This window comes from Pyrus communis, chromosome 11, assembly GCF_963583255.1.
Source record: "Pyrus communis chromosome 11, drPyrComm1.1, whole genome shotgun sequence".
Lineage (NCBI taxonomy): Eukaryota > Viridiplantae > Streptophyta > Magnoliopsida > Rosales > Rosaceae > Pyrus > Pyrus communis.
The window spans coordinates 25,985,681-26,011,568 of NC_084813.1; the positions used below are offsets into that span (position 1 = coordinate 25,985,681).

At 38.2% G+C, this 25,888-nt stretch overlaps 5 protein-coding genes and 1 pseudogene across 5 annotated transcripts; 2 read left to right on the plus strand and 4 right to left on the minus strand.

The window, feature by feature from the left end:
• The first annotated feature begins 374 nt into the window (after positions 1–374).
• LOC137708122 (cystinosin homolog) lies at positions 375–3,213 on the plus strand. Its single transcript, XM_068447116.1, has 8 exons — positions 375–612; positions 737–869; positions 1,455–1,544; positions 1,677–1,801; positions 2,187–2,229; positions 2,486–2,603; positions 2,703–2,752; positions 2,853–3,213. The coding sequence occupies exons 1-8, from the start codon at positions 494–496 to the stop codon at positions 3,000–3,002; spliced, it is 828 nt and encodes a 275-aa protein (XP_068303217.1). The 5' UTR covers positions 375–493; the 3' UTR covers positions 3,003–3,213.
• A 1,323-nt stretch (positions 3,214–4,536) lies between these two features.
• LOC137749319 (uncharacterized) lies at positions 4,537–5,167 on the plus strand. Its single transcript, XM_068489411.1, has one exon. The coding sequence runs from the start codon at positions 4,538–4,540 to the stop codon at positions 5,132–5,134; it is 597 nt and encodes a 198-aa protein (XP_068345512.1). The 5' UTR covers position 4,537; the 3' UTR covers positions 5,135–5,167.
• Positions 5,168–5,494: 327 nt separating this feature from the next.
• On the minus strand, positions 5,495–8,662 carry LOC137708685 (protein WVD2-like 7). The gene is made up of 9 exons (XM_068447809.1): positions 8,355–8,662; positions 7,617–8,207; positions 7,161–7,535; positions 7,002–7,060; positions 6,827–6,901; positions 6,535–6,637; positions 6,346–6,408; positions 6,104–6,214; positions 5,495–6,010 (listed from the first exon to the last, which is right to left on the minus strand). The coding sequence occupies exons 1-9, from the start codon at positions 8,421–8,423 to the stop codon at positions 5,735–5,737; spliced, it is 1,722 nt and encodes a 573-aa protein (XP_068303910.1). The 5' UTR covers positions 8,424–8,662; the 3' UTR covers positions 5,495–5,734.
• Positions 8,663–11,763: 3,101 nt separating this feature from the next.
• On the minus strand, positions 11,764–13,368 carry LOC137709304 (uncharacterized; annotated as a pseudogene).
• A 215-nt stretch (positions 13,369–13,583) lies between these two features.
• On the minus strand, positions 13,584–17,965 carry LOC137708637 (peptidyl serine alpha-galactosyltransferase-like). The gene is made up of 8 exons (XM_068447757.1): positions 17,528–17,965; positions 17,174–17,344; positions 16,495–16,738; positions 16,131–16,331; positions 15,369–15,859; positions 15,066–15,230; positions 14,680–14,923; positions 13,584–14,552 (listed from the first exon to the last, which is right to left on the minus strand). Exons 1-8 carry the CDS (start codon positions 17,842–17,844, stop codon positions 13,896–13,898), a joined length of 2,490 nt encoding a protein of 829 aa, XP_068303858.1. The 5' UTR covers positions 17,845–17,965; the 3' UTR covers positions 13,584–13,895.
• A 6,078-nt stretch (positions 17,966–24,043) lies between these two features.
• LOC137749372 (myb-related protein 315-like) lies at positions 24,044–25,165 on the minus strand. The gene is made up of 3 exons (XM_068489467.1): positions 25,033–25,165; positions 24,789–24,918; positions 24,044–24,638 (listed from the first exon to the last, which is right to left on the minus strand). The coding sequence occupies exons 1-3, from the start codon at positions 25,163–25,165 to the stop codon at positions 24,044–24,046; spliced, it is 858 nt and encodes a 285-aa protein (XP_068345568.1).
• Between the last annotated feature and the right edge of the window lie 723 nt (positions 25,166–25,888).

Genomic DNA, 25,888 nt, shown 5'->3' on the forward strand with positions numbered 1-25,888 from the left:
TTAACTTAACTACACTCAAATATGTAACTTGACCGCGAAAAATATGAAGGTGAACTACAATAAAAAACATACGTTAGCATGCATGTAACGGAGCAACCAACCCACGACGAAATTTGGCGGGATATACGTTAAAAACAAAAACTGTAAATCATGGGCCGGCAGAAAGAGCTCGATGAACGTGCCCGCGAAGATGGCCTAATTCACCCCTCCTACAGAAACTTTGGAGAATAAAAAAGAGCACCAGTCGTAGCTCAATAACGTTACGTGTACGTCGCTAGCTTGAGCCACGTCATCGAGTGGGGCCCGCATGGAACGGACTGGCGAATTACGGTTGAAATCTGACTAGTCAAAGCGATTGCATTGCTGAGAAAAAAGCCCCTTTCCTTCTTCTCACTCTTGCTCTCTCCGCGCGCTTTTGACCGGACTAAATTTAAGGCTGCTCGGAATCCTCCCGCCGCCGGCTAAGTGCGAATCGGGAGGAGAGAGAGAAGGAATGGCGTCGTGGAATTCGATTCCTCTGGAAATCATATACGAAGTGATGGGATGGGCGGCGTTCGTGAGTTGGTCCGTCAGCTTCTACCCGCAAGTCGTTTTGAATTTCCGCCGGAAAAGGTGATTAATTCCCGTCCCTATTTTTCTCCGGAATTCGATTCCAATCAAATTATTTATTCGAAATGGGTTTTTCCCTTGTTAATTTTTGGATGGTGGGTTTTGAAAATTTGTGTTCGGATTTCAGTGTTGTGGGTCTGAACTTCGATTTCGTGGTGCTGAATTTGACGAAGCACTCCTCTTACCTCATTTACAACGCCACTCTCTACTTCAGCTCCGCCGTTCAGAAGCAGTACTTCGAAAAGTACGGCGAGAAACAGGTTTGTTCTGTTTTCGCTCTCCCACCCAACTAGCTACTTGTTCATATGATTGTTTTTGATATTCCCAGCTGCTGTGTTCTTTGTATCCACTCACAAAGCTTCGATTTTTTGTGTCGAAAGTTACATTTTCACAATTGGGTAGGTTGTATTTCGGTCGAATAGCAAAGGGGTTAATTAGCTCAGCTTAAATTTTGCTACATGATGCAAGTTTGTAGATTACACAACGAATGTAATGCATCGGTTTTAGAGGAAACTCGATAGACTTGGTTTAGTTGGGGTTCTTGGAGATTGGTTACATATGGTACACCGGATTCTGAGTCCGTAAAGAAATTTACATTTCAGAAAGCTGTCCGGTCCCCTTCGTTGGTTGTGTGTTTTGCTGTTTTAGCAAGTAAATCTTAATAATTTCATGCCTACTCTAAGTACTGAGGGTAGAAGTTCAACCCACAACTTGCGGCATCTGGAATCTCAAAATGATCAAATTAGTCGGTCCTCTCTGAAAGGAAGGACGTATGGGAGAGATTGAATTGAGAGGTCATTTGTGTATACTTGGAAATACTAATCTTTTTTGTCCTATTATTGCAGATGATACCTGTTGCAGCAAATGATGTTGCTTTCTCTATTCATGCTGTTTTACTGACGGCAATTACCCTGTACCAAATATTAATCTATGAAGTACGTGTCTTGATTTTCTTTCCCTAGTTTTGATTTAAAATCTGTGTTATAGGTTCGCAATCCTGATGTTAGTCATATCATCATTGTCATGGCAACTTTTGTATGTGACCCTTCGTTGATGGCTTTATGCAGCGCGGAAATCAGAAGGTCTCCAAGATTTCCATTGGAATTGTTGCTGCCGTGTGGTTAGGTGCTGCAGTTTGTGTTTTCTTAGCTTTGCCAAGCCATTCCTGGCTTTGGTTGATCTCCATTTTCAAGTAAGATTCTTACCATTACGTTTCAGTGCCTTGAATTTCAATGTAGTCAGTTGAAATCACGACATTCACTTAATTTCTCATCAATGCTTTGGGATGCATTTTAAAGTCAGCTTCTTTCTTAATTGGAAATTCTGTTGTGTGCATCTCCTCGGGGGACAGTCAATAGTTTCATCTCCTCAGTCCTCATCATGCATAAACGGATAAACTTAACCATCCCCATCCAAATTAGAATGATTTGTAGCAGTTCAGATGTCAAGATCTATTTACTTTTTGTCGCCTCAAAACTTATTCAGTTTATTTTGCTTATACTGGTTTCTTCTATTCTATGATAGTTGTATTTCTGTAAAGTTCTCGTTCTAACTTCAATTCTTTGATTTTGTTGCAGCTCAATTCAAGTTTTTATGACATGCATCAAATATATACCCCAGGTTAATATTGACTTCTATAGTCTATAGTCCTTAAAAAAATTCTCATGTTTCTGTACTCATTTATCAATGGATCGCCCATGCCATGTCATTTTGAATAGCCTTCATACATTTGATATCACTTCAATTAGAGTATATAGATGTACAGGAAATGAAGAAAAGAAAGGAACTGTTACTGCTGAATGAACCTGTATCTTATTAGTAGTTTATCATGAAAAAACAGTAAGCCTGTGTTGATTCAAATGCATTTCGTAATTAGGCGGTCATGAACTTCTTGCGGAAGAGCACAGATGGATTCAGCATTGGCAACATTTTACTTGACTTTTCTGGAGGGGTGGCTAATTATGCACAAATGGCCATGCAGTCTATAGATCAAGGTTCATCATCTCTTCCTCAACCAATGATATTTGCACTTCGATAACATCAATCCTCAATCCTTCGTGCTTAATTTATTCTTAACTTGTGCACGTTTCCAGATTCTTGGGTGAACTTTTATGGAAATATAGGAAAGACTTTGCTGTCTTTGGTATGGACTGATATCTACGTCTTGATTAAGTTGATTTGTGTCTCTTTCTTTAAATGATTTATGCCCCTTTCTTATACGTGGACGGTTTTTGCTCTTTCAGATATCTATATTCTTTGACCTTCTATTCATGGGTCAACATTTCGTGCTGTATCGTGGAAAGAAAGCTCTGATCTCCCCTAAAATCATCGATAAGGAGAGCACAGAACCGCTTGTCAAGTCTTCCGATGACTCAGTTTCAGAAAATGTATAGAGCTATGAGCTTGGCTTGGCTTGGCCTCTCAACATGTATGATATTAGCTTACATCTGGTATGTAAGATTTAGTCAGCTTTCGATTGTCTCTTGTATTTTACTTTGTTTGTCTACAGGGAAATAAAAACAAACATGTATTTGGAGCATCAAAAGCAGCCACAATGTATGAACATTATGCAATTCAATTATATGTACTGCTAGTTTTACTGAACTGTTATTCTTTCGGGGTAAACTGAGAGCCGAAGGCTCGAGAACTTTCATGAACTCCGAACCCAAATTATCTACTAGATGATGGCGGGCGATGATCACCTCTCTAGCGATTATGTGACGGATTAGCAATTAAGGTTAGTCGTTGGTGCCACAAGCGTGATTTGTGGTTAATTTGGTTTTTCGGTTTAATTGGTAAGAACCATGTCACTCAAACTTTGAAGAAAAGCACACAATCACGAGCTTGTTGCTTCCTGTAGAGTTCGTGAATCGTAGGAGCTATGCGAGTTCTTGGGAAAGGAATTGAGACTAATCCTAAACATTGCAAGTCATGGATGAACCTTCTTTCTCGTTCATGCTTAGTTAATGTTTCTTCAAAGCGATGAGTTTGGCAAAAATTAGCATTTTCACGATGAATCACCGACTTCTATGAATATAAATTACTAAACGATCTCAAGTTTAATTGATCTTCTGTATAATAAACCTATAAATAATGATCAAGTATATAAATGATTCCGATGAGTTTGGAGACACTTTAGCCATGTTAATACCCACCTCGTTAAAGGTTCGATTCCGCCCACATTCGTCACATCCCACATTCTTCACATATTAGGTGCAAATACATATTTATATATTTTTATTTTTTACTTCTATGTGATCGCAAAACAATGAAATCCAGTTGAAGAAGAATGTAAGGTGTATGTAGAAAATTGGATAGAAGGCCTCCATGAATCGTTAGATAGAAAATCGAGATACTCTAAATGAGTTTTTCTTCTTCTCGTTTTTTGGGTCATAACGTTTCAGTTTAGTCAGTAATTATATTCTTACCACCAGAGGTGTCCAGTTTTACCAGTAGTTTTGTTCTATAATGGAGGTGAGAATGATTTTGAGAGTTGAAAACGATAGATAATATTGGGATATACACGTTAGATGTGACTGAGGTGTACTTAAAAACATCATAAGGTTGAAATTGTCATTGCATATGAGGTTATGTAAGTTATTTAATATTAAATTTTAATTTCGGTTGTATTCAACATTACTTGACGTGCTAATTTACAAATTAAAAAAAAAAAAAAAGCCTTTTTAATACAATTAATAAATGTTGATCAGGCTCTTAAAACCACCCTTAAACACAATTGAACAGTCAGAAAGACCTTCATTCACAAGCAAATGAGTTGTCAATTTTGTCAATGGCTTGGCCAACACGAAATATCTACCCACCAAACGACACCGTGCTTCCCAAGTTTTCCTTTGCACTATATAACCAGAAGCAAAACATCAACACCTCCACCATCTTTTTCATTAGCCCACAACCCAATTTGTCAACTATGAAGAGAGAGGGTCGCCAACATGGAATGGTCCGGACATACCGGATCCTACCGGAACCGTTGAACCCAAGACCGGCAACCCGACACGTCAACAAGTTCGAGTCTCCACCCACGGCCGGGTTGTTCACCAAGGTGCCAACCAAGCCCACCAACCACTCCAAGTTCACGGGCAAGTGCGGCAAGTCCAAGTGCACCGAGTGTCACATTCACCCGGCTTCCAAGGCCAAGGAAAAGACCAAGGGCAACCAAAAGCTCAAGTCGTCCGACGTTGTTTCCAACCATCGGTTGGTCACTTGGCGGGTCGTGGACGGGCAAACCGGCTTGAATAATCAATTGGGTTTGTCCGCCACGGAGATGTTGGATCATCTCTCTAACGATTATGAGAATGACCATGATGATGGCGATGATGGTCATGAAATCAATGGTTATGCAATTGGATATTATGATGATGGAAATGATGATCGAACGGTGGAAAATTATGTTGATGATGTTGATCATCATGGTGATTATGAAGAGATGGGTTTCTTTAATGTGGACTACGTGGTTGATCATCAAATTAAGGAAGATGATGGTTGGTGCTTAGTGCCACAAACGTGATTAGTGGTTTAATTATTGTTTTTTTTCCTTCTAATGTGGGCTTCTTTCCTTCTGCTTTCTCATTGAATCCTTGATGTACAAGTTACTGATAATGATGAAAATTTTAGTTCTTAATTTCAACTTCTTCATAAAGCATTTATATTTGGTAGAGATAGTCGTCGTATATAATTATCTGTTTATTTTTCTCTTCACTCAAAGTCATATACAACCGATTATAAGACTGATTTCATCGAAATTCTGCACAATCTTTCCCGAAGACTTGAAAGAACGCTGCACAAATATCATGACTTTTGTTTCTTTAATTCGTAGGGGCTCGATGCTAAAAAATTATGAGATTCTGCAGAGCAGAAATTCCACATATTTGCTGCTTTCCAGTATTTCTACATTTACTAGAGTAGAAACAAATCGTGGTACAAGTAACAACGGAAAGATCTTACAAATCTTTGTCTACTAATACTAGTTGCAAACTACACTCGTCATACAAGAACGAATTTGCTCACAATCTCTATGCATATTTCCATGTTTCGGCAAACTCATTTTGTTACGCGGTGTGATCAAGACTATCTGAAAGTTGCTCGAAGCTTTCAGGACTGATACGTCTCACTTCTGCTCCAACAGAAACTTGTTTTCAAGCTTAGGTTGTCCAAGCTGAATATTTGGAGATGTATTCTCGCGAGTAGTCTTGAAGGATCGTGAAATGAGTGAACAGGTTGGGGTTCGGTCATTCCTTCCTGGGGTTCGGTTATTCCTTCCTTGGACATTCTTGGAGCCAAGGCTCTTGATTGAAGCTCCACTAGGAGGTAGAGACGTTGAGCTCTCGACTGTGCTTGGAGTGGGCTTTTTCCCCTGGTTCTTTGACTGAGGAGTAACTGGAACCTGCAGGAAGGAAGCGGGGGGAAATAACCGAACATTAAAAAACCTTTTGGCTTTCAGTGAGGAGCATTTGAACTGGTGAGGACAAACATTTACCTTATGTATCTCGTTCCTTGGTGATTTTCTTTCTTTATAAAAATCAGGAAGCGGCCTCGCCTTGAAGCAAAGGGTTTGGCGGTACTTTCCAATTTCTGTTTCTTCTTCCTCCTGCATAACCATAGCGATTAAGGTATTAAGCCGAAGTTGTAAACCAAACCAGCTCTAGCCCTAAAGTTTTGATGATTTGTACGGACTAAAAATGAGAAAGGATTGAAGAAGCTTGGTAATTAGAGAACAACCTTGAGTTTTCTTTGCACCTGCACCTTTCGTTCCTCATTCGCATTAAACTTTTCTTCGAGCTTCTGTAAGCGGTGAACAAGAACATGACATCGATTAGAACTTTAACCACATTTGTAACTCTATCTCATAAATTAGATATGATTAGAATTCGGGAACATGTATAACAAAGAAATAGGCAAAACCCTTGCCTTCTTTCTACTTGCAGCTCTTTCTTCAGTTCTTAAAGCGATAGGGGCTGATGAAAATGGTGACCTCGCCTTGTTTCTGCAGGCACTCAAAAACTTTGAACAACTGGCCAAATTGGGAGAAGGGAAAATCATAAGAACTCGAAGTCCTAAACGATTGGCGCTACGTGAGACCCACATAACCATTAATTCAGATGTTTATGTCCATATGTGAGAATTCTTGTTGCTTTTGCATATTCTTTCATGATACTACATGTGAATTATACAGGAAAAATGACAAAAGATAGGCACATACTCTGTACGGAGTAAACGCCATTTGGACACAGGAGTTTTGGTTCCACTGGCTGAGGGATCAAGCGGTGTTTTGGCCCTGTGATTCATGAAATACAAAAGCAGAAACAGGATCAGACATGAATCATATATCGATTGAACAAAGGAACGCTTGCTGTTTTTCATATGATCAGAGTTACCTTCGCTTTTCTGAACACGGGGTGGTTGTAGAACGTTTGCGCACCTCATTCCTAGATACCTGCACATCGAAAGACAAATTCTTTAGCGGACAGCGAGTTTGGCAAAGTTTTGCATTCGTCGGTCAATTTGGCAAAATATTCAAAGATATTGGGAGGCACCGTAGTTGGAGTCTTCAGAGGAGTCAGGCATTCTTTTGATGTCTTGGAAGAACTAGCACCAACTCTTGAGTTTTCAATCTTCCTCATGACGGTCGAAGTCAGTCTAGAAAGCTCCCTGATGGGCGTAAATTTGACCGATTTGTGAAGTGATTTCGGAGTTGATTTCTTCTTGTCCTCCAGTTCTGCAGCCGGATATTTACGCAATGGAGTGATAATGTCATCCTTTCGGGAACAGCTAGGAGCTGTGGGTTTGGCTGGAGAAGATGGGACTTTGGGAGCTTTATGATATGCTAATGATGATTTGGAGGAACTAAATAGTCTGGTTTTTTTCGTTTTCACTGGTGTCAAAGCTTCGTGATTCGATCTGTAACTCTGCTGAAGCAACAATACAAGTTTTCAGCAACCTCCATAAGTCAATGAGTGTGAAATTTATTGGTTATAGATCAAGATTTTTACCTTTAACAGAGGCTTTTCGATCTGGGGTGCGCCGGTGAGCTCCATGCCGTTTACCTCCTTGTCTTTATCGGCACATTGGCTCGAAAGTTCTACCTCAACCGAATTCTCCCCCGAAACTTGGTCTTCATGATCTACAGGGTGCACCTTACTGCTTTCAAATTTCTCCATTTCAGTGTTTGCATTATAGTCATTGGTATATTTACCAATAGATTCTTCTTCTCGATTTGGCTCGTAGACCTTCTCTTCGACTTTCTCTTCCTTTTGCTCATCGACGAACACTTCAGAGGTTGAAATCCTCGTCTTTAGATCCCGGCTTTCAGATTTGGGTTCGGGTGCATTTTCCGATGCAGCAGCAGCATTAGCATTAGCATTTGCTTGTTCAAGCAAGGCGGCTGCTCTTTGAGCAGCGATTTTCTTGTAATGTGCTTCAAAGAAAGCCTTTTTCTGCGCAACTGAACCGGGGCGGGCGTACCTCTCGGCCTCCTCCACATACCGGTTGTGCGAAAATGTCGACCATTTCTCCCAAGCCAATGACTCCGACACGAACCTCCCGAACGACACTGACTGCCCAAGAGCATGAATAGGGTTCCCCTGCAACAACACAAAGTTCCCAACTTTTTCACACCCAATTCTCAAAAACCGAAATCCAAAAACTACCCAGCAAGTAAAAAGTGTTCTGCACGTAGAAATTCAATCTTAAAAATCAGAAAAAATAGAGACACAAACCGAAGAACTGACCTCGTGTGCGTCGTTGGGTATGCCGGCAGCATAGGAGAACGGCTGCATCAGACACGTCGATTCTCCCATGATTCTGGTACGATTTCGTCACAAAGATCCAAACTTTGAGGCAAAAAAACAAAACCCTTGTGTGTTTGTTTAATCAAACGTCGGATTTACGATTCGCATAAATCGTCAGGTTCGTCGTCGCCCTCGTCGATTTCGAAATTTGAAATTTGAAATGAAAAGCGTCGTGGAAAAGTTGGGAGGGACCCCGGCAGGGCCGCAGAGAGTATGAGAGATTGAGATGAGACTTCGGATTATTGCTGCCAAAGCCAGACTGACAAGTGGACGTCCGACTTTCCGCTCCAAATCTTTATATAATTCAAATGCTTTACACTTTTTCTTGTTTGTAGGACCCGCGTGTTCAACTTCAAACCAACGGTATTCCTCCAACGTTCGAATTTTTTGGCTGATTTGAATTTCAAGTCCCCCTCCCTCCGATATACTAGACTCTAGGTACTATTAGACTATTAGACCAACTCCAATTGCTGGAGTAACTTCTAAAATTTCCTTTCTAATTGTGTTAAGTACTAGAACTAAAAAAAAAACCTCAAATACCAGCAAAGAAATAGGTCTAGGCTAAATATCCTAGCCTATTGTGCACGTAAACGTGCTGCAAAAAAAGAAAAAGCTAGCTAGTTAACGCGCTAATAGCATGTTAACGCTCCAAAAAGCAAGAAAAATGTGACACTTTGAGGGGAAGTGGGGCCCAACCTGATGGGGTTGTCGATCACCCATATGCAATCTCATCTCCTTTATTTTTATCAGACGGCATAGATTTCCATCTCCTTTAAATCTAACGGGTGAGATTCATTTTTTAATAATCTGTGACTAAAATTATAGGCCATAAGGGTTTGAGTAGAAAAATTATTTCTGGATTAAAATCTAAATTTTTTAGATTAAAAATGTTAAGTTTTATTTCAAATGTTGTAAATGGTCTTAGTATCGGGTTCTTCTACCACGGGAGCACTTAGATTCTTGATTCAATATACAAATAATTAATATTTATCGGCCCAAAGCACCAGAGTATTAATATATCTTAGGGGAGCACAAAATTTTCGTGTTATCACAAAAATCAAAGTTTGAGAATTCAACTATTCGCCCCTTCGGACCAAGTGGACAGTATGACCCTTGAAGGCTATTTGTTTGATGCTTACGAATGGCGTGAGGCAATGTGTCATAATCATCAACCTTTGGAAGAACTAAGAAACCACCCTTCATTTCACTTAGGCAACTCCAACTTGATACATTTTTGTATGATTAATATTTCGCCTAGGCCATCCTATATTAATCATATGAAATTCACTATTCTTAAAATCCCCACTTAGTGCCTCTAAAGTCTGGTTTAGGCTTTAGGCAACTAGTCACCGTTCCGACTAATTTCTAGGTCTTTGAATATGTTATAATACTTTATAATCTATTACGTTTTTTTTTTTTTTTTTTTTTTTTTTTGCAATTTATGTATTACAATACGATTATGTATTTCTTTTTTCTAAGTAGACATTTATTTATGTGATATATATATATATATATATATATATAATAAATTTAAAGGTATCAATAAAGTGGTAGTGGAAATGTAATTGGTTATTTATTTCGTTTTCTCTCCTCTCAGCCTCTTTATTGAGAGTGACATGCAGGTTTATAGAAAATAACTCGCTTGGACATATATCAACAATCTTAGGATACGTTTGTTACATCGGACTATCTTGGACTGGATTAGCTTCAGGGACTAACTGGACTGGCTTAGACTAAACTAAGCTGGACTGACTTAGTGAAGCATTTGGTGCATTGTTGGACTAAAAAATAGAATAATTAACAAATCTTAATATTTTATTATTTACTCTACATATATTAATATTATATTATATTATTTATATTATTAGTATACTCCATTCTTTTTTTTTCATAACAGTTCTCCATTTTTCTATTCTCTCCATCCCCATATTTCTTCTCCGTCCAAGGCAACCCAGTCCCCAGATCATCCCAATCGCCACCCAGAAATAGAATCTTGGCCTCCCTCTGCCACAACCCGTAGAATCAGTCCAGCAGAAACATGGCAACGACTGATTCTTCTCTAGGAGCAGATTGGTGGAGTTATGAGTGAAGGACCAAAATACCCACAACAAATCGAATGAGGAGAGATCGAATACAAAAGCTGTCTGGTGAAGCGTTGCAGGTTCGTTAGATCTGTGTTTGAAAATGGTTTTGGGAGAGCAAGATTGGGAGTCGATGAAGTCGAGGAACTAAGCAGAGAAGTGTTGCCTCTCGACGATAAAGCATCTCGGGGATGGGCGAATCTGAGGTCTCATGATTGTGGGTTCAGGCTGAAGGGGGAAAAGGGTGGTGGCCATCTGGTGGTGTAAAAGGGAGAGCGGGAACGATGTGGTTGACGTCTCGTGAAACAAAGAGCAGAGAGGGGTCTTAGCTAGTTCCATGGTTTCCAGGGACTCTCGCTAAGAACCTCTAGCGATGTCTTTAGTCTAAGCTAATCCCAGCTAGTCTCATTAACATTAGTCTCATGCAACAATAAACACAGGACTAGACTAATAGTTAGTCCAGTCTAGTTCAGTTCCACTTAGTGAGGGCAAACAAACGCCTCCTTAGAGTATAACATATCATAATACTGAAGGCACAAATAATAGATACACAAATAATACAAAGGAAAGTATTTTAGATATTTGATTTAATAGTAATTTGATGTGATTTAATTAAGGATTTGATATGATTTGATTTGATCTAGGTTTTTTTCTCTTGTGGACAAACGATTGTTTTAACTATTGTAGTGAATCTACTGATATTGATTTATAATCATCAATCTTTGGAAGAATTAAGAAACCACCCTTCACCTCGCCTAGGCAACTCCAATTCCAACTTGATAAACTTTTATATGATTAAGAGGATGGTGCTATTCACATACCAATTTTCATCTCTCACACATCCCTCTCAATTTCAGGTTGTCGGATCAATTGAATGGAAGAAGATTAATGCATAAAAATTAAAAACGGCGTGAGAGGTAATATGAATCATATGAAAACTAAAAGAATTAATAAAATGGTTATGAAAATGTAACTCGTTATTTATTTCAGTCTCTCTTCTTTCTCTTTATTGATAGTGACATGCAGACTTGTTTGGGCGAATATCAACAATCTTATAACATAACAAGTCATCATAGTAGTCTGGTAAAATATTATAAACCAATAAAGATATCCTTTTGGATCACCAATCCACTGGAACATAAAAAAATTAAGAAGAACATCAGACTAACTATTGCAATTGTTGCAATAATGTAACTCTTTGCAAATGAAGAGAAAAAAGTACTAATACTACCACATGCACTACTGAAACAGAAAGGAGGAACTGTAAGCTACCATAAACTTGCTGGACTCCACCAACTCAGTCCCCAGATTTCTGAATTTACCGAATTTTCAAATTTCCGACCATCTAAGTAGAAGACGCGGCTTGTACCAGTACCAAAAGGATGGTCAAGACCAAACAAGCTTTGCCTTACTTCTAACTCTACAAAATGAATGCAATTCGTTTTCAACCCTTTGGAATTACCCGCTGGAAAGGACAAGGAGCAACCTCGGCTTGATACAAATAATATTTGGTTCCCCAAACTCTGTACCTCGACAAACCTTTCGTCGTTCTCCGGATCAATCTTGTAAACTAAGAAATCAAGAGTCCTTGTAATGCAGCGATAATCAGTCACCTCATGATTTTTAAACATGATGAATCAGCAAGACTTCATTGCTGGTTGTTGATTCTATTAAATATGACTTGTCCTCGATGATGACCTCCACAAAGGCATTGCGATCCCGCGCTCTCGGAATGAATTTTCCCGTGATTTTTCCTTTTTTTGTCATAAACCAACTTCATTTGCACCTCATCACCATCTCTGAAGCGTAACGCGCAACTTACAACACCTCCACTCTCAATCTCATCGTTTTTGACCAATACGTATAGCATGCCACATGACGAAAACAATAGGGATAAAGGAGACTCCTTGGATGTTGGACAAAAACAATACGTATAAATTGCACTATCCTGAAATAGGGTTGAGTAGAAATATGGATTTTCCCTTTACCATAATCAACCAACCTTTGGAGGAACTATGAAACCGCCCTCGAATTCGCTTAGGCAAACCTATCCTGATAACTTTACCCTCAGATGGAGAACTCTAAGGAGTTGGAACTACGTTGAGCGAGAACTAACCAGGGAAATAGCGGAGCAGTACTGCGGATGTCCCTTCGCATAGCAATCCAACTCCAGTACTTGCAGAGGACGCTTAAGTGAATCCGATCAAGTAAGTTGAGGCGAGGTACAGTATTCTCCATGATATCCAAAGGTGGTGTCTGTCAACATCCCTCCACAACTAACCGTAGCCATTGCAATCAATCCCAATCCAAAAACAACCTAAAGAACTACTTTAATGGAATTTACAAAATTTCATAACGGAAGTACGGATAAATTAAAGAGGGAATTACCTTGAACCTCGTCGCCGTTCTTGGGGATGTCCTTGACCTTGAGGCGCTTCTTCTTATTCTTCATCTCCAGGTCCTGCCATCGAAGTCCTCGTTCATCTCCTGCGGTGCCATTTTGAATTGGTTGGTGTCACTTCCCCTTCTCTCCTTCTTCTAAAACATGTATAGTTATCCAATTCAAAATCAAATTATACGAGTAAATTAAAGAGAGAGAGAGCCTACGCACTAGATAGGACCCTTTTGGCTGCTCAGTTCTTTAGTGCTTGCTTTGAATGTAATTGTAATGGTAGAACCCTAGAAGCATGATAGACCTTAACTTGGCTTCCAAGCAATTGAGTTTGGTTAGGATTCTTATCCAAGCAAATTGGGCCGAGGAGACGGGCTTTCTCAAACCCTTTCTTAGAAGAGATTTCACCGTTTAATAAATAATTTAGCCCGTCCTCTCTAATCTCTCTCTTTATTCGTCAAGGATCAATAACATGTGACATTTATGGAGCCAATGACATTATGGTTGGAGGATACGGAGGAAAACGCATTTGCATGAATCTTAACAATCTTACAATATAACATGAATAGCATAACTAAATGTGCGTTTCTTTTTTGTAAAATCGATATTGAGGATGGAGGAATCAAATTCAGAACTTCAAGTGCATGTGTACGATTCAAATACGAAAAGAAGACAGAACTTATGCACAGAAGGAAAGAAACACGATGCGAAATCAGCAACCAAATATGCGTATACGATTTCATATGGGAAAGAATACGAGTAAAATACAAAGTGATATAAAAAATGGAAATTACCACACAGCCTCTCCTCTTCCTCTTAAACAAAACCCTAAACTAGCATTTCGTAAGAATTGTTGCGACAACGACCTGTTTTCTTCAAAACTGAAACTTGCCTGTCTTAGCAAATGTAATGCCGTATGGACGAGTTTGGTCACTACATTACTCGTGGCAAAGGCAAACTCAGTCTCAACTTTTGATGGAGTTTTTGAATTTACCTCACAAGAGAATGTCATAGAGGTACTTCAACTCCACGTAAATGCCTATCACGGCTGCTAATATCCATAAATCCTGTACCAGAATTTCTTCTCTTAATTCTATAACTTTTACCTCTTTTACCTTTCCCTTTACGACCTGAAAACAGCACCCACGCGATCGTTAAGAAGCCCAAGCCACAGAATGCCCATAGAGCAATAACCAAGAACCTCACAGAACTAAACATCCCATCAGTCAATGTAGGTTCTGGAATCTCCTTGGAATGATTCGTTTGGACACGGTTGCTTCCTAGACCAAAACTTCCATCCAACTTACCGAGTTTCCTTGATACTACAACTTCCTCTGCTGCATCTGAGTTTGGATCTGGACAGTTCCTTCTCTTGTGATGCACGTGTAACGCTTCATTTAGTGTCTTAATGCATTCTAGGCTAAGCAGATCTGTCTGCAGTTTGTTATTGTCTGTCCGGTCGAGTGTTGAAGGGCCGGGTGGGTCTGGAAACTGGGCCCAGCACTTGTTAACCACATCAACATTCCTCCAGTTTGCTTTATCAAAGCTCCAGTTTCCAACCTTGAATTCCAAACCGTAGTGGAATACTCTGTATTTGATGCCTGGTGCAGGAGCATACCCCGGGTATATCAGTATCTCGCTGCTTATTTGATGCCGTAGTTTCAACTGCATGGAAAAACAGAGGCAAATAGAATCATTATCACATAACAGCACCGAAACACTTTCCTAAATAATGTTGATGATGCTCAGGGTAAATACTGAAGCACTTTTTTTACACAGCAGAACAATTTACCTCTGCTGCCCCGAATGAGTAACCATACATCTCACTGATCCAACCAGATGCATATATATCTCCAGTGATATTTGTGACATAATGAGCTGTGTCTGCTCGGACTTCCTCGGTTTTGTGCAACCACAGTAGAGCAAACTTTCTAAGATCATCTATATGCATGATGATGACACCCCCAACCTTGTCACAGGCTTCAGGATGTCGAGTATGGAGTTTTGCAAGCTCATTGTCACAGCCGATAAGATAGCTACCATATACAGATTAGGAAAAATTAGTCCTCGTATGGATTATACAACTAAAAACTAGAAATATGGACCCCTAATTACATTTTGGGTCCTGAGCTACCAACCATAAAATAATAAGTAAGAATAAACAATCAGATTGCTTACCCATAGGGAGTCGAAACTGGTCGGCCACGTGCTGCTTTGAATTCCCATGGGGTAATTGGACCCCTCAAGATCATATCAGCATCAAGAATCACTATGTATTCTGCATCCGTATTTGCATGATTGAGCCAATGAAGGACTGCAGCTGGTTTGTTAATTGCTGGATACCTGGTAGATAGAACAAAAGAATGATCAATGCTTCTCTTAAAGATTGGGAGATAGGATGTCGATGCTGAAATTAACATAAAACCACCACCAAGAATAAACTATAAGAAGGAAAGAACACACTTGAAGAAAAAGATTTACCAATCACCCGTTAATGGATGTCGGCTCATGGAAGGAACATAATGGGTGGGAGCCAGATCATGCCCAGCATATTGCTTCAAGTCTTCATCCGTACAGCTGAGTAATCGTGTGATATTTCCAGGCTGGCCACTCAGGTGAAAACTGTGGACAAGTCCTACAGTCTGCCAATCAAAGTAAGGGGTGCATTCTGTAGAAAAAAGGGTGTGGATTTTTGGATATGGTTTTCCAGGTTCATCGACAACCTCCTGCTGCACTTCCTGTACTACATGTACTGGCTCCTCAAATCGTAAAGTAGCAGCAGTCAGCTGTTTTGGCCGAGTCAGTTCAGCAAAAGTATTGCTTTTCAGAAAGCTCGTGTATTTTGTCCACTTTGGCTTTGGGCAACCATTTGCTGCATGTTGTAGTAAAAGACCCTGATTTAAAGTGTTAATGCACTCTAAATTCAACATAAGAGCCCGCCTTTTATTTTTATCAGGTTCCATCATATTTACCTGGATAAAGAAAAAATAAATTCAAGACCTTGAACATGATCTTCCGTTGTACAGAATTTTGATGTTTCGAAAAAAAAATATTTACATACAGGTTCATAACAAAACCCAAATGAGCATTCCATTCAGTATTTCCAAGTATGCCCTATCTAAGCAATTGCGTTTTAGCAGTGGGATAATATATGCAGACATACACCATAAAGTAAATGTGCAGGTATTTACCAAAACAAAAAAATGTACAGGCTTCTCTTGAATAAGAAAAGTTATCACATACCTCTTTTGGATATGGAGGCTCTGGAAAGAGTCGGCCACAGTCATAAACAATAGCGTCCTCGTGGTGATCTAATTTTCTAAAAGACCAATTCCCTACACTAAATGACAAGCCGTAGTGAAGAAGAATAGGCACAACACCCTCTTGTGGAGTATAGCCTGGGTAGATCATCAAGTTATTATTTATTTTGTGCTGAAGGCCTACCTGAAAAGGGGAATAAGGAAACCAATACCAATTAACAAGAAAACACGCACACACTGAGAGAAGACGCTCAAATGTAAAGGATTGAAAGTTTGTAAAACATCCAACATTATAGTTTACTAAAGGATATATTAATTTAAGGGAGAAAACAAGAAAAGAAGCTTACCTCTGCTGCACCAAAAGAATATCCATACATCTCACTAATCCATCCTTTCCCATAGATGTCACCAGTTATATTAGTTGTCCAGTGAGCTCTATCTTCCCGCACTTCTTCTGTTTTCGAAAGCCACACGGGTGCCAATGCTCGAAGATCATCTATATGCATGGCCAAAAGCCCACCAACTTTATCACAGAGTTCAGGGTGCTTTGTGTGCAGTCGAGCAAGCAGATTATCGCATCCAACCAAGTACCTGAAGGAGAAATTCATTATACGAATATATGCTGATAGCCACAGTCCCTACAAATGCAAAATGTATTTTCTGTTCATAAACCCATCAAAAGAAAAGATCCATAAAGTTATTATTTCAAATGCCAGAAAAGAAATCTCTGCATTTTATGAAGTTGACAAGATCTTGTTCTTCTCCTATGAGTGATTGACCAATAACATAGAATATCTCTCACTTCGACCACCAAATGGTGTCACCGTGTCAGGTACAAACTACAACTCTACTTAAATAGCCGCTCATTCCAAACTAACATAGGTTGCCTGCATAAACGTACTCAAGGTACGACCGATCATAGGGAATTCACATGGCATTCACAATGTTCTTGTCTGATACAATGTGTTCTCAGCTAAAATCCAGTATAATATACATGAAAGGAAAAAAGGCGTAGCAGTAATATACCCATAATATGCAGCAACCGGCTTGCCTTTCTCAGCACCAAGTTCCCAAGGAACAATCGGCCCGCGGATAATCATGTCAGCATCCAGAATCACAACCCAATCAACATTCTCAGCCTCCTTACTGTGCTTAAGCCAGTGCACAACTCCAGCTGGTTTGTTAATTGCAGGGTACCTGCAAAGTTAGCATCTTAATTAAAATTTAATCAATATTTTCTGCATTAATAAAAGCAAGGTCCTTCCATTTAAACCAAACCAATCATATTAAATGAAAATTTAAATCCAACCCAGAATTCAAAATCCAAACTTTATATCAAATTAAGAAACAAAATCATTTTTTTTTTTTTAATGAGCTCACCAGTCGCCAGTTTTTGGGTGCCTGCTCATGGAAGGAACCTCAAAAGTGGGAGCCAAATGCATCCCTTTGTACTTCTTCTTCTCGTCGTCGGTGCAGCTGAGGAGCCGGGTAATCGGGCCAGGTTGCCGGGCTTTCCGGTAGCTGTGCATCAACCCGACAGTCTGCCAGTCGAAGTAGTTCTGGCACTCCACCGAGAACAGCGTGTGCACCCTCCTCGCCGTCGTTCCCGGAGCCTCCCGACCCGCCTCCGCCACCCAACTGCCATCAATGCACAGACCCACCAACGCCGCCGCCACCAAGACCAAGAATCCGGCCATTGCAGCTCAATTGGAGTTCCGATTTCAAAAGGGTACGAGGAAAGAGATCTGAACTTTCATGGACGGATAGATCATGCAGTCGAAAGTCAAAATCTGAGCTTTGGCGTTGTTCATGTACACTCTCCGGGAACACGTAACTGACAGATTTGGTGCGACATGGGATTTTAATAGTCATTGAATTAATTGGAAATATTATTCAACCAAATTATTGGTTTTGGTTAGTAAGTGATGGATTAATTTAACTTTTAATTTAAAAATACGAAATTTCTTTCCTTTTTTGACACAGATTATGACATAACGTAGCTTTTAACTTTATTTTTTGGATGTAAAGTTCATTTTTATGGATATTGCGTGACACTCACTAGGATGATACTAAAATGTTTGCTACATGTGCTATCATATTCATTATACTTATTAAGAAAATTTTGGGGTTCGATTATCCACATTTTCGTTAAATAATGAGCATGCGTCAACTATACGTATTTTTTTTAGTGTTTAATCTCGTCTCTATGCCAATGCTAGGTTATATCGGTAAGGACATTTGAATTTTAACTAACACCGTTTGTATTGGATCAGCCAACTTCACGCACGAGCAGAATGCCTCCCCTGCTTTCCTAATAGGAACTAAAGGTACTGTAGAACCAATCTACCTACCCGCTTGAAGATCCAGCAAGAACGAAGTGAACAAAATAGCTTGGTTGCCATGAAGACTGGAGTTATGTTCTTTTATATCTTCATTTGTGAATCAAATCAGATAATTAGTCACACGTAAAATAGTATTTTTCTTAATAAATAATACTTATTTCTCTTTCTAATTGGAAAAATAAATCAAATGCTAATACAACGAAGAGCAGATTATTAAAAGGAAAAAACGACGAATTGTTTCTTTCTTACTATTCAAACCTGCATAAATGAGCAAAAACTTGGTTACTTTTCTCCAGTACAGTAGATTGTCATATGTAGAGTTCATTTAATTATTATTCATAAAAAAAGAATTCAATATTGTTACTGAGTTGGACCTTGTTGAAAATGACATTTAAGTTGGGCTTGAAAAGGCCCAAATCGGACCTTAAGTAAGCTGCTCTACTAATTGAAATGGCCCACATTGTATTTCTAAAAAAAATAAAAAAATTCCAACCACTTTGACAAGTGTAACAGGTCATTTTCCTGACACAATGAAAAATTTCTTCATCCACAAGTCATCTTTGAAAGTTGCAGAAGGGAGGGAGAGAGAGCGGGGAGGTGTGGAACGCTGCAGCAGCTTTTAGCATTAAGAGAGAGAGAAGTGTAAAATGAAATGGTTTGGTTTTTGGTTTCGACAAAAAACCAAACCGGTTGGAACCGAAACTACCCCTAGTTTGGTATTCAATTCTCTCAAGAGCAATGGAGCAAAAGCCTGAATCATTTTCTTGTAGGTGGATCGCGCCTGAACCCATACTTATTAAGCATTTTGACATAGGGGTGTGTTTTTCACATACCTTTTTTTACTTCATGCACATCCTCTTAATTTGCAGTCGTCGATTCGACTGAACTAAAGAATATCAAAAAACAGAAATTGACAAAATGTGTGTGAGAAGTAAAAAGAAGTATGTGGATAGCACACCCCTTTGACATAATCTCTCATTAGCCTGAACTTGTTACTTCCCAAATGATGCAAGTAATCCCACAAATTAACGTGTTATGCAAGTCATCGAAAACAATCCTGAAACATCCACCCAACCATTCCACAGTCACGGTCGCATAACACTTCCGATGTACAATTTGCAACCGTCATTAAATTCAGAGCTTAAAAGTACCATACCCCATAGTTTCCTACAGGTTCCGTAGACATGATTCCGACTTGACGCCGCCCTGATATCTCCTTCATCAATTGACAGATGAGTGGAAACACAAGATTAGATCTTTCGAACTCACACCAGCTAAGTTATGATATCAACATGTTGGCGCAGAGAAAATTCTGAATACCATGTCAAAGATAGTTTGAGAGCTAGCAAGATAGTGAAAACGTATTCAATTGATGACGAATGGTCAGTAAACCATATGGAGCTCCCACAAACAAAAAGGAATAACTTAGGTGGAACGTGTTTTGGGTAATGCTAGAGAGATCAATTATTTAGACCAAATTTTGTAAATTATATAATTTGATGATTGATGATTGGATTATTAAGTGTTGATTAACGTACTTATTTTCTGTTGTAGCACATCATATAGTTTACAATTTTGATCTACCTAGCATTGCTCACGCATTTATTCTCATCGTGGCATGCCAAACTGCTATGTAGTGAGTCTTACACGATCTTGTATTAGTGACTTGGGACTCTGAACGTTGTCTGGCCTTTTCTCTCTAACCGGGCTTATTGGGCTCTGATCATTTGTAGGCTTTTGGTCTATCCATGAGGAATTTTTTTTTTTTTAGGAAAACTACTGAAAAATATTTAAAAACTTTGAGTTTTAACGATAGAGACAAAATAAAGAGTAAAGTGAATAGTATCAAGATTGACTTTTTAATGTAAAAATATGATTTTTCGTTAAAATGAACAGTACTGAGAGCTTTTCGTTAAAGTTCTCTCTTTTTTTTTTTCTTCCTTTTTCTTTCTACAAGCCACGGAATACAATTGGGCGGTAGGATTCGAACTTAGGAGCTCGGAATCTCGAGTTTATTATAAGGATTGAGGGAGAGAAAACTAAAAATAAAAATATGCATTCTCTTTTAGGCATATGCACTCCAAATTTAGTTTGAGCATATGCATTCCATACTGAATATTCATTGTCGAATCCTGTGACATCAACTCTGAGCTATGCGTTACGATTCTTTTTTTGTACCCATTAGTGTGTATTTTAAAAATGTATTACAATCAGTAGCCTGTAACTTTCGTTTGAGTCAAGGTATCATACAAAGTAGAAAATTATAAATAAGAAAAACAAAAAGGAATCTTGAAGTGCCAAACGTCTAGTTACAAAATTAGTTTTCCAATTGTTACTCTAATTCTTTTAAAATATAAACAGCTACTTAAGTATGAAAGTTGGAACCACCTGGCTAGAAAAATAGAAACGAAACAAAACAAACTTAGGCCAAAAACAAGTATAAAGAAAATGATCAGCCAGCCTCCTTGAGACCGACATTTTAGATTAAATTTGCAAATTATGTGATGTGCCAATAAGAAGTAAGTATGTTAATCAACACTTAAGTAATAATTCAATCATCAACAACCACGTCGTATAATTTACGAGACTTGATCTACATTGTTGGTCTTCCTAGCATTACCTTTATACCAATCTATTAGGTCCCATACACCAATATATCTATGGTCTGGTTTTGCTTATATACTTATTAAATTTTGGTGCAAAGAAATATTTATTTATTTATTTTGTCAATTTGGTTGTATTTATATTGAGAATTGAAGATGATGATGCTAGTGACTTAATAAAATATAATACCTTTCTCGACCTTTTGGCTAAGATTTACTTGCATTTTTACTAACAATCTTGTATTAGTGACTTGGGACTCTGAATCACTGCTTGGGCTTTTCTCTCTGATCGGGCCTAACGGGCTTATTGGGCTCTGATCATTTGTAGGCCTTTTGGTCTATCCATGAGGACTTTTTTTTTTGGAATTTTAACGAAAAAGTTATGGTACTGTTCACTTTAACGAAAAACCACATTTTTACACTAAAAAGTCAATCATGATACTATTTACTTTACCCTTTATTTTGTCCTTATCGTTAAAACTCAAAATTTTCAAACCCTTTTCATTAGTTTTCCTTTTTTTTTTTTTTACAAGCCATGGATTACAATTGGACGGTAGGATTCGAACTCAGGAGCTCAGAATCTCGAGTTTATTCTAAGGATTGAGGGAGAGAAAACTAAAAATAAAAATATGCATTCTCTTTTAGGCATATGGACTCCAAATTTAGTACTTATTATTGAATTTTGTGCATATGCATTCCATACTAAATATCTATTGTCGAAACCTGTGACATCAACTCTGAGCTATGCATTACGATTCTACTCATTAGTGCGTATTTTAAAAAGGTGTTAGAATCAGTAGCCTGTAACTTTCGTTTGAGTCAAGGTATCATACAAAGTGGAAAATTATAAAGAAGAAAAACAAAAAGGAATCGTAGAAGTGCCAAACATCTAGTTACAAACTTAGTTTTCCAATTGTTACTCTGATTCTTTTAAAATGTAAATAGCTACTTAAGTATGAAAATTGGAACCACCTGGCTAGAAAAATAGAAACGAAACAAAACAAACCTAGGCCAAAAACAAGTATAAAGAAACTGATCAGCCAGCCTCCTCGAGATCGATCTTTTAGACTAAATTTACAAATTATGTGATGTGTCAATAAGAAGTAATTACGTTAATCAACACTTAAGTAATAATTCAATTATCAACAATCACGTTATATAATTTACAAAACTTGATCTACATTGTTGGTCTTCCTAGCATTACCCTTATACTAATATATTAGGTCCCATAAACCAATATATCTATGGTCTTGTTTTGCTTATATACTTATAAATTTTGGTGCAAAGAAATATTTATTTATTTATTTTGTCAATTTGGTTGTATTTATATTGAGAATTGAAGATGATGATGCTAGTGACTTAATAAAATATAATACCTTTGTCGTTTTGGCTAAGACTTGATGAAATATATGTGTGGAATCATGACACGAACGACAAACATACGTGGACCATCTTATTATCGAATCAAGAACCCTAACAACCAACTTAATACATGTCAATCTATGGCTTTTATATGACTGAAAGTGTTTTTAAAAAAAATGTTTTGGATTTCAAAAGAATTTAAAATGTTTTTTCAGGATTGATTTGTATTTTTATTAAGGATTAGTTCCAAATTTTTTTTACTAAAAACACTTTTAGCTATTTTCAAAACACTTTCAAACGAACTCTTATGCTAAGTAATAGGGTCAGCTGATGAACTAATGCCAACCGGTATTCTATCCAACTTCCTTAATTTATTATACTAATTAAAAATACAGATTAGTATACATTAATTTGCATTGAACATACACTGAATTATAATATATGCATCCCGTCCTGTATTTTTACAGGACGAATATTACTGAATAGCTTCGGCAGTGGCTTCAGATGATTATCCTTTTTCGTTGGGAGGAGACCGTAAGATTCCATGTCGACTCATTGCGCACTTTGCTCGCACAATGCACGCACGTAATTAAGTGATGGAGAACACATGATCGAGTGAATTGAAGATGAAATGGACCGAAGGAAGACAAAAGGACATAACATAAAGTTATAGATTTAGTGTTCGAGCTCCGTTTAGGCGCATAATGCTTCTCGAAAAGAGTACGGCATCCAAGTTTAAACTCACTGCGTTGTTGGGAAATATGATGGATTAAATCCATCCGAAGTCGTTTAGACTTCAAAAACCGCATTTTAAAGTCTGTTTTACATCCGATTTACTTCTTTCACATTCCTTAAAACTCCCCTAAACTTTCCAAGAGTCGAGTTAAGTCTATTTAAGCCTTATGACTGCTATTTTAATCACCATTATTCAAGGCGTATTCAAATAAACCTTTTGGTTTTTTCCCAAAATCTGGTGGATTCTAGAACATTGTTCCACAAGGCTTACTTTGGTATCCTTCTACGCTCGTACACTAAGTAAAAAAAATAACACGCATCAAAGTCTTATATATGAAATGAAGTTGTTATTGCACTTTAAAAAAGTTATTTTGTACTCTTTCAAATGCATTTTATTATTTCTATTTTAAATATTTGAAGTGTATAATGATTTTTTTCGAGTGCTAATAACAACTTTCACTCTCTATACATACACTATAAGAGCTTGAGAGCTACTGCACTTAATCCTCCGGGCTTAGCACGACCTAAACAATAAGCAATTGCAAGGTTAATTTTTCCCACATATTACTCATTCCGTCATTAAAATAAACAGATATAGACGTAGTAAAGTTGGCTAAGACGGCAGCACCCAGGTACAAACCCTCTACATATAGTTTAGATTACAATATCGGTCGAAATTATTAATGATAAACACATGAAATTAACATAGTCATTGAGCACACAAGACAATTAGAAATTTCATATTTGATTAATGCAATACTCTCAATCAAAATCATCATATCATCTGATTTAAATGTTGCGACAATTTTGTAGCTTGAGTGATGGGAAATAATGTTCATCAATGGCGGTTTTGATCAAAAGAAAAAAAGGTCTTGCTCGAGATTATTGAAACCATCCCATGACAGCATGGAATCGACTGTGTCAACCCAATGTTGCCGACAATTTTCCTGCCTGGATTCCCCTATTGAAATCGAAGCGTTGTTAGAATCTTCGATCGAAAACGAAGAAGTACTATACGAATTAGACATGCTGCTGGTGTTGGTAATTCCTTGGTTCAACATCAATGTTCCCAAATCCAAGCTACCACAAAAAACTTCATAGTTTTTCAAGATATCGTTGGTGTCATCCAACGGGGCTAACTGAACCTCATTCTGCAATTTCTCATCTGATTCTGGAAACCCTTCATTTCCATAACTATCCTGCAGTAGCTTAGCCTCCAAGCCATTGCTTTGTGACTCGTGTAGTCCTTCTTCCGACGATGAAGAAGTAATGTTTGTGTGTAGAGTAATTGTCTCCTTATTTTCTTCAGTGCTTTCTTTTTCCTCAATTGGTTTGTGGGTCAAAGGGTCTACGCCAAGGTGCTTTAACCTCTTCTTGATTCTGGTATTCCAGTGGTTCTTGATTTCGTTATCCGTCCGACCAGGAAAATGTGAAGCAATCTTAGACCACCTGCACACAAAAATATTAGAAACACCATCTCTGTCAGTTAGTACACATGCCATGACATTAATATCAAGATTTCAGAGACCAACGGCTCACTACTAATCACAATTATTTCAGAGAAGGAAATGGAGGATTAAAAGTAGGCAAATTGTGTACCTGTTACCAAGACATGAATGGAGTTGAATCATTTCATTCTCTTCAGCTTCAGTAAAAGCACCTCGCTTAAGGTCTGGCCTTAGATAATTGATCCATCTTAACCTACAGCTTTTACCACATCTCAGCAACCCTAGATCACCATACAAAATTATCTGATGAGGATCGAGACGGAGCAAGGGATGAAGGGAATGGAAATCTACAAGATCGTGATCAAAATGCAAATTAAATAGTAGTATATATATACCTGCAAGTTTAGGTACCATTCTCCAGCAATGGATGCCATTGTTGAGAATAAAATTCATGAGCTTGTGATCTTCCTCGATAGTCCATGGTCCTCGTTTCAGTCCGACCTTGTCACAACAAGGTTGTCTTCCCATTGTCGCAAACTCAATTTCCCTAGTACAATCGAGGTTCCTCGAAACAAAAACAAAACCAAACAAAACTCAACCGAGCCGCAAAAGTGAGAAAGCCTGAATTCCTAAGTGGACAATAAAGTGGGATGGCTAGCTTAAAAAGGGAGCCTTATAATCCAAGCAAAGATGCCTTGCCAGTTCATTCAGTCATTAAAAAATCAGAACGTTGTTGTTTGAGAGGGGAGATAAATGATTGAATTGGAAAAAAGCATTTCAGTCTAACTAGATATAAAAATGGCACCACCCCATGAACAAAGCCCTTTGTGAGAAAATTAAAGAGGGGGGAAAAAAAAAAACAGACGTGGGTCGCCTTCATTGAATTCAAATGATTATTTTTTAATTTTAACAACCTAAGTCTCTCTCTCATTGGCTTTAATCGTGAAGCCAAAAAAAATAATCAGATTGAAAGTTTCCTTATTGCTTGAAGGCTGGCCACTTTTGTCGTTGTAGGCAACTCTTTTGTTTATACGAAGTCTAGAGAGAGAAAGAGGGAGGGGAGAGGGAGACATAGATGCTCTCACCATTGAATCAAAGTATAATACTTCCAAACATGAATCAATTAAAGTTGGCTACATGACATGACATGGTTAAGTTCTGATCAGTCAAATATCTATTAATTTAACTAAAAAAAGTACATAAGCGATAAAAGAGCAAAGAGTTTCTTATTCGAATCTCTCATCTCATATT

Bases quoted from the DNA above. Each gene is read 5' to 3' on its own strand.
- LOC137708122 (XM_068447116.1), top strand. From the start codon at position 494: ATGGCGTCGTGGAATTCGATTCCTCTGGAAATCATATACGAAGTGATG. The intron at 613-736 runs GTGATTAATTCC...TTCGGATTTCAG, and splicing joins TTGAATTTCCGCCGGAAAAG to TGTTGTGGGTCTGAACTTCG. The intron at 1,545-1,676 runs GTACGTGTCTTG...GGCTTTATGCAG, and splicing joins ACCAAATATTAATCTATGAA to CGCGGAAATCAGAAGGTCTC.
- LOC137749319 (XM_068489411.1), top strand. From the start codon at position 4,538: ATGAAGAGAGAGGGTCGCCAACATGGAATGGTCCGGACATACCGGATC.
- LOC137708685 (XM_068447809.1), bottom strand. From the start codon at position 8,423: ATGGGAGAATCGACGTGTCTGATGCAGCCGTTCTCCTATGCTGCCGGC. The intron at 7,061-7,160 runs GTGCCTCCCAAT...TTCGATGTGCAG, and splicing joins CTCTGAAGACTCCAACTACG to GTATCTAGGAATGAGGTGCG. The intron at 6,011-6,103 runs GTAAATGTTTGT...TCCTTCCTGCAG, and splicing joins CAAGGAACGAGATACATAAG to GTTCCAGTTACTCCTCAGTC.
- LOC137708637 (XM_068447757.1), bottom strand. From the start codon at position 17,844: ATGGCCGGATTCTTGGTCTTGGTGGCGGCGGCGTTGGTGGGTCTGTGC. The intron at 17,345-17,527 runs GTGAGCTCATTA...CTAACTTTGCAG, and splicing joins CACCCAAAAACTGGCGACTG to GTACCCTGCAATTAACAAAC. The intron at 16,332-16,494 runs GTAAGCTTCTTT...TCCCCTTTTCAG, and splicing joins ATTCTTTTGGTGCAGCAGAG to GTAGGCCTTCAGCACAAAAT.
- LOC137749372 (XM_068489467.1), bottom strand. From the start codon at position 25,165: ATGGGAAGACAACCTTGTTGTGACAAGGTCGGACTGAAACGAGGACCA. The intron at 24,919-25,032 runs GTATATATATAC...ATGGTGATCTAG, and splicing joins AATGGTACCTAAACTTGCAG to GGTTGCTGAGATGTGGTAAA. The intron at 24,639-24,788 runs GTACACAATTTG...TTTTGTGTGCAG, and splicing joins CATTCATGTCTTGGTAACAG to GTGGTCTAAGATTGCTTCAC.